Genomic DNA, 7,828 nt, shown 5'->3' on the forward strand with positions numbered 1-7,828 from the left:
ACAGTCAGGCAGATGTGGCCTTTACAGCACAGCCACAGCTGCAAGTGCTCAGGGGAACAAATGTCAGCGTTTGTCTTTGTGCCACCCTCATCTTTGCCCAGCCACACTGCACGGACGGAGATCCAGTTCTCTGGCAGATTAAACTGATTTCTTAGAGGAAGTAAAGCGCCTGACCTGACGTGGTCAAAGCAGCCATTCATTTAAGATTCTCTTATGTGGGTCTGAATGAGCTAAGGAGAAAAGAAAGTTTGGAGATTTAACTAATGACAACTATGGAAGCCCATTTAAGCAGGGAAAATGGAAAAAATGATGAAAAGTTAGAGGATACAAATGAAAGGATGCACTGATGCTCCTTTTTTTCAACCAAATACAAGCACTTATTTACTAAGGTTGACTTTATCGCTTTGATACTCTGGTCCTCGTCTGTTCTTTGGTCATGGCAGGAATCCCATCTGATGCCAAAGCATCAGACATGCTCACTTTTCGTGTTAATTCCTCAAGCAGAGCCACAACAGGCCGTCAGACAGTGTTTCCACTGGTGAGCTGTAAGATTGTCGGGGAACTCATATTCAAGCCCAGACCCTATTTAAAGTTTGAATATAGATATTTAAATATACTTACATATAAATACATAAAGTTTAAGAGCTAAATATTCCCACACTCTGCTTCTGCTCAACGAGAGACTGTTTGGAAATGCAGTTTCTGTGATTTCATATGGAATTCTGACTTATAATGGGTGTTTACATTTTCATGTTTTCATCTTTTTTTGTCTTTTCCACAAAGCACAAATGGGCTTCTATAGATTCTTCTACAGCAACAAAGGCAATCTTACTTTTTTCTGTTTCTAGAAATAATGTTTTTGTACATTTGTTTCATTGCATCAGATGAAAAAAAATCACTGAACTCAGGCTTGATTATTATCAGGATGTGTGTCATTTCAGTTTTCCCCAGGGTGACAGAAAAGAGCTGGTTTGTGCAGTTAACTGTAACACGCATGATTAGATTGAACTCACTCAAAATATGGATTAGCCGTCTACAAACAGTCTCCTCTCAACCTGCTCTGTTGTCACAGAGACTGTCCTCTCGGGGGGGAGCTGAACCAACTGGCTGCTGTGGTGAAGTTGTTGTTGTCACAGTGCTTGAGTGAGATATATTTAACCCTCTTGACCCGGCCTTTTCTGTTCGATGTCAAGAGAGAAAAATCAGGATGGTGACATGGTTGAGCGTGTAATCCTACACGTTGTCATTGCCCTGGAATTCCTGCATTTACTGTTAAATTTGGCTTTAAGAGCTCAGAAAATCTAAGATGGTTTATTCAGAAATAACTGTGTCATCCAACCTGCTCAGGCTCGTGACTACTTCACTGCTCTCCTCCAGATTTCTAGATGTGGAGTTGCAGGCAGCTAAACTCAGCACTCCTCAGCAGTCATTTACAGTAAGGCAGACCCCTGAAGTCTGCTCCAGCTGTGTTGGGGAAATTACTGGAGCCACTGATGACTGGACTGCAAATGGGTCAGCGCTATAGCATAAAAGGATGCTTTTATTCTGAAATAGGCGCCCGCTGCTGTGCCATTGTGCTCCTCCTCTGGCAGCAGACAGCAGTGGGTGATCAGCAGCGCATCCTCGGCTCTGCAGTCTGAACAAGTGTCAGCGGGGAACGTGACGTAAGAGTGTACAGAGGTGATGCTGCGAGGAGCAGGGGCACAGCTGCCACACCTCCACCCAGCACTCGAACGGCTTCATACCCTTTAACATGAATGTTACATTTCATTGCTTTGCTTTGTTGTGCGTAATAAAATTAAGAACAGATCACATTTTGTCTGCTGGGTAAAAACTCTAATTTAATGATTGTCATGTGATCATTTAGAGAGTAACCTGCTCCTGTGCCTGATGAAGACATGGTACAACTCTGTCATTTATTAAACCTTTTCAAGTCTAAAAAACAGAAATATAATAATACAATAAAAGTAATCGTTAAGTCCAATTACTTAAGTTATAAGCAGTATATAAACAATTAATACATGCGTTGCAACACTGTACTGCAGTTGTCAGCATATATAAGGACATTTTGAAGCTTCTTTTTTTATTCTGTTGATATTGTGAATAATCAAAACTCCTCTTGTGAGGCTTCTGTAACTAGTGGTAAATATGGCACAGCCGTAATCATATAAAATATCATTTCTGTCCATATGAGAGGAGCTGGATGTTTGGTCAAACAAAACAAGACATTTGAAGACTTCACATTCAGATTTCCAAGGATGTGATGGCCATTTTTCACTATTTTCTGATGTTTCATAAACTGAATAATTGATTGATTAATACAGAAAAACCTGGCAGATTAATTAATAATGAAAACAATAATTAATTGCAGCCCTCAAAATATTTCTAAGGAGTTAATAAATAATGTATTGCATGCTGTAAGGATTTCTTCATGTATGCAGTCATTTATTATTAAATGGGCATTGCATGTTAAAGCAGTTGAAGCCTGCAAAATGTATTTGTGTATAACAGCTATGATTGTGAATTAAAGGCAGTGTGGTGGAAAACATTGCCCGCAGGGGATTGCAGATGGAGTAGCAGGGACTATAGAAGAGGTAGGAGACATTATTGTTTTTGTCTGCATGCAGATGGCACACTGTAATGAGGTCCCAGGGGCTGCACTATCCGTGAGGGACAGAGGTGTGTGTGTGTGTGTGTCTGTGTGTGTGTGTGTCTGTCGGAGAATATGAGTGTGCTTTACATCTGGACTTGTGTCTAAAGTCACGTTGTGTGTGACGGTAATGTCTGCACAATGTGCAGCTGAGTCAGTGACAGCCAGGCAGTTAAAATTATCCCAGATCACAGATCTGCCCTGATGCAGACCAAATGGTAAAATAGATGTAGACAGTGACAAAGGCCAAATTTTTTCAGGGTGGGTATGAGATTGTTCAAGCTCGATGTAAAAAATATATGACCCAGGTCAACCACAGGCGTGGTTAAAAATACAAGCCCGTTTTTGTTTTGTGTAAATATTTTATGCATGTACCTTAAATCAAGCTCAGCATCACAATACAGGCCACACCCATTTTTTTTTCACCACAAACACATGAAATATGTGAACATTTCTTTTGATCTTGTACTTTAAAAGGTCACATGACTCGGCTTTCTTTTATTTTCAGAGTTATCTTTAGAAAAAAACATGAACACATCCTGTTAAATCTGGTGGAAATACAACAAAAGCGGGTGTTACAGCATTTATTTTTCAGGTTTCTCCATATTTGTTAAGCCCAACCACGATGGTCTCCAGATTCGGCATGTCAACTTTGGTACAAATCACCCTAAGGGTGTGGCAAACACATGAGAGTTCAAACCACGACAGGTCATTTGTGGTGTAGTGACGCCCTCTAGTGGATTGTAGTGGGACACTGCTTCTTAACCTCACACCTGAGGGGTGTGACTGAATACAGCTACATTATTAAGATAAACATAGTGTGCTCTTAACAAATTAAAAAAAGTTTGAATTAATATTATATTATTATATATTTGTATTATTATATTACATTTCCTTGTGTCTTTTTATTGCACTGATTAGGAGGAGTGTTCTTAATTTCTCAGTATTCTGTGATGACAATAAAGGCTTTCAATTTCTATTTATTTGCGCTTATAAAAAAACAATTCAATATGCAGTGGGCCAGTATTTGAATTGCAATTTAATGTTTTACAATGTATTACAAGTTCACATTACATGTTCATACCAAAGAGTGAACAAAAAGTTCTTAAGTTTTAAGGAGAAGAAAAGGGATGAAAGGGGGATGTCTCAGAGAAAATCCACAAGTCACATCATTCCCATATCCTCCTGCAAAGGGCCTCTAGTTCTGAGAGATTCTTGGGCCGTCTCACATGCACTGCTGTGTTGAGGTCTCTCCACATGTTTGTCATGATGTTTAGGTCAGGGGGACTGTGAGGGCCAGGGCAAAACTTTCAGCTTGCACCTCGTGAGGTAGTCCATTGATGATTTCGGGGTCATTAACCTACAGTGGCCGACAAGGACAAACACACTGCAATGGCCCAAAAGACTTCCTTTACGGGAAACATGCAGCAGCTTCAAAAACACATATGAAAGTCCAAAATATGTTGCAGAATGTCAAAACAAATGCAACAGAAAACGCTGCATATCCAGTCAAGACAAAGGAACTTCTCCAGGCCTTTCGGGGGAGTGCGACGTGGAATGGCTTGGATTTCGATCCACCTGTTGTTGCAGCCATCCTCTCTTGGGTAATCAGTCGACCTCTGTAACAAACAGCTTCCCGCAAATCTCTTTGGCAGGCGATCAGAATCCAGCATGGGAGTGGCGGACTCCGCCACCATTCTGTGAGCTGGGAAAAGAAACTCCTTCACTCCTCCACTCAGCCAAAGCTCTCTTCATCCACATCAACACAGCGATGCACCTTCAAGGATTTTGGCCAAGCGAATAATCTTTTACATCGAGAACACCAGTATGGTTTCTCCCCAGTGTGGCAGCGCATGTGCTGATTGTAGCTACTTAAATGAGTGTACCTCTTTCCACACTGTTCACACTGATATGGTTTATCACCAGTGTGGGTGCGCAGGTGTCTGTTGTGATCACTGGACTCAGTAAACTGTTTTCCGCAGTGGTCACACTGGTATGGTTTCTCTCCCGTGTGAACAAGCAGGTGTCTCTTGTAGTGACTTGCGCAACTGAAGCTCTTCCCACACTGTTCACACTGGTATGGCTTCTCTCCCGTGTGGACTCGCAGATGTCTCTTGTAATCACTTAAGAAACGGAAGCTCTTCCCACATAGTTCACACCGGTGTGGCTTCTCTCCAGTGTGGACTCGCAGGTGCGTCTTGTAATTACTTAAGCGGCTAAAATCCTTGTCACAGTGTTCACACTGGTATGGCTTTTCTCCAGTGTGGACGCGCTGGTGGTCCTTGTAGCTACTCAACAAACTGAAACTGTTTCCACATTGGTCGCACTGGTATGGTTTCTCTCCTGTGTGGACAAGCAGGTGTCTCTTGTAATGACATAAGTAAGTGAAACTCCTTTCACAGTCATCACATTGGTACGGTCCATTACGGTTACACAGGTGTTTTCCGTATGAGCTCTGGTTGCTGAAACGTCTCCCGCATTGGTTGCAGCCGTACGGTGTTTCTTCTGCGTGGGTAAGCAGGTGCAGCTTGTATGGACTGAGTTGGCTAAAACTGCTGCCACATTGTTCGCACTGGTAGTTTCTCTGCAGTGTGAGTGAATCCATGCCGAATGAAACACCAATCCTGTCTGTGTCACCTGAGAAAACCACAGAGACAGAGGAAATAAGATCAGTGGGGCTGGAAACTGCTGCTAGTCATTCAGTATCCATAATGTCCGCGTCACATAGGCGGGCAGAGGAGGGTTTTGGACCTGCTCCACAGACTCTTTGCAGCATGTAGTTTCCAGCCAGCTTCACTGTGTACACACTGAGTTTTGCCAAGCAATACTACAGTTGGTTATGGAGGATTTAGAAGAGTAGGCTATATTAACAAGCACTTAATGAACTTTTAACTAAAGGATCACAGACGCACATTGAGTTGATTTACGTGCTGCATTGCATTGCCTCTGGTATGATCAGATATTTAAAAAGACGCCTGTGCTCTGTGCATTTCAGCCCTCATACTCAGCGGCGTCTGGCACAGATTTGACTCTCTGCAGGCAGAAAAGGACTTCACATGAACAAGATGGGCGGAGCTGAACCTGACATGCTCAGACAAGATAATGCAGCCAGCAGGACAGTTGGATGTTTTTGATGGAGGACCACGCTGACCTTATTCTCAGTGAGGAGTTATGAACAGGGAAGGTATGATTCTATGCAAACCTTTCTTAGGCTAATTGCTGGTATGCTTGCTAACAAGACACTATACTCCATCAGACATGCTTGTCAGATGGTTGACAACTTCAAGAAGCCCACAGCTGATGCTCTAATGCTAACATTAACAGCTAACAACTCCTGAGCTGCTGGGTTTAGACACTGATCAAAGTGTTCGTTCATAATCTTCACTTCACTAAAGAAATACTTTATGATATCAAGTTTCATAATCAGTATTTCACAAACTGTTGGTTCATTTACACATGTTACACAGTTTATTTATGTGGTTATTTCTTTCATAATGTTTCACTCAATCAGGACTGAAGATGCAGTGTTTTCATGAACGCAGAGCTATACACAATGTCAGCCTCCCTTAGCATAAAACATCTGAGGTAACAATGAGGAATATCAAAATCATCCTGTGCCTTCTCGGGTCATTGGACTGTTTGAAGGGAAAAGAGCAAATTGTCTGAACACAGCTGAGTGAAAACAGCCGGAAGTTTATAACAGCTGAGTGAAAATCCAACTGCTAACACGCAGTCTCATGTCTAACGCTAGTAGCATCTTAGCTTCACACATCCAAGATAATACGAAACAGAGTTAACAGCAAGATGCTGGAAGGAAACTGCTGCGTTTATACAGTCAGCCTGTCAAGATTAAAAGTGGAAACTTAACGCCGGCGTGCTATCATGAAGCACTAACTACGGCACAGGCGAAAAGACAGCGACATTTTACCTGTTTACTCTCCTGTCACCACTTCCGCCCACCGTACGTCACGACGGTCACGTGACAAAGCGAACCGGCCTAACGTTCTTTTTTGAGCAGAATCCCACAATGAATATATGGGAAAGTAATTCAAACAACATAATAAAAAAAATGACTTTATCACAATATCTTAGGTGTCTGACAATAAAGTGAGAATAACAGGATGTGAAACTTTCCAAAGCAGTAGCAATGACATGCTGCTGTGCCATGAAGTCCAGCAGCAAATGTCCTAAACTTAAAATGAAATCTGTCCTTAATCAGAAGGCACTTCAGAATAGGACTGACCTTGAGAATAAAAGCTGGCACTGTAAAATTATTTTCCAGGAAATGTGTACCACTAGGGAATGAGTATTGCCAATTATCAGTAACCTTGAATTTCAGCTCTCCCATTATATACACATTCTCCTTTCTTAAAAAATGATGCTATCGCACCCTATGAGCCCACATTTCCTGTCAGCAGCTTTCTCCTTTTTCATCTTAGACACTTCAGACCAACTCTACATTCATCTGAGCCTCCTGGTGTCAGCAGAACCACCTCCTGCTTCATGCTGGAAAAACCAAGGAGCTGGTTGTGCACCCGCACTCTCCCCTATCATCAGTGAACATCCAGGGAAGGGACATTGATATGGTGACATCTTTTAAGTACCTGGGTGTTCATCTGAACAACAAACTGGATTGGACTCATAACACCACTGCACTTTATAAAAAAGGACAGAGCAGACTATCTGCTCAGGAGGCTGAGGTCTTTTGGGGTGCGTGGGACACTCCTGTTGTGGCCTCTGCCTTGTTCTATGGAGTAGTCTGCTGGGGGAGCAGCATCACAGCAGCTGACAGGAAGAGGCTGGACAAACTCATTAGGAAGGCAACTCTGTCCTGGGATGCCCTCTGGAACTGGTGGAGGTGATGGGGGAGAGGAGGATGACAGCCAAGCTGTCCTCCATAACAGTCAATGACTCCCACCCCCTCCAACACACACTCACTGCCCTGAGGAGCTCCATCAGTGACAGGATGCTACATCCAAAGTGTGTGAAGGAGCGGTATCGCAGGTCATTCCTTCCTGCAGCTGTCAGGCTGCACAACAAAAACTGTTCCAAGTAATCTGTAAATTATCTGTGCAATCCAACCTGTACATAACAGTCTGCAAATACAATTTATAATCTCTTCAGATGTTTATTTTTATTCCACTCTTTTGTGTATACTTATTGTTCTTACTCTATCCA

At 42.5% G+C, this 7,828-nt stretch overlaps 1 protein-coding gene across 1 annotated transcript; it reads right to left on the reverse strand.

Moving 5' to 3' along the window:
* Nucleotides 1-3,675: 3,675 nt before the first annotated feature.
* On the reverse strand, nucleotides 3,676-5,260 carry LOC139346627 (zinc finger protein 709-like). Its single transcript, XM_070985798.1, has one exon. The coding sequence runs from the start codon at nucleotides 5,253-5,255 to the stop codon at nucleotides 4,386-4,388; it is 870 nt and encodes a 289-aa protein (XP_070841899.1). The 5' UTR covers nucleotides 5,256-5,260; the 3' UTR covers nucleotides 3,676-4,385.
* Nucleotides 5,261-7,828: the final 2,568 nt, after the last annotated feature.

This window comes from Chaetodon trifascialis, chromosome 18 (assembly GCF_039877785.1).
Source record: "Chaetodon trifascialis isolate fChaTrf1 chromosome 18, fChaTrf1.hap1, whole genome shotgun sequence".
Lineage (NCBI taxonomy): Eukaryota > Metazoa > Chordata > Actinopteri > Chaetodontiformes > Chaetodontidae > Chaetodon > Chaetodon trifascialis.

Excerpts from the sequence above, each read along its gene's own strand:
- LOC139346627 (XM_070985798.1), bottom strand. The coding sequence starts at position 5,255 with ATGGATTCACTCACACTGCAGAGAAACTACCAGTGCGAACAATGTGGC.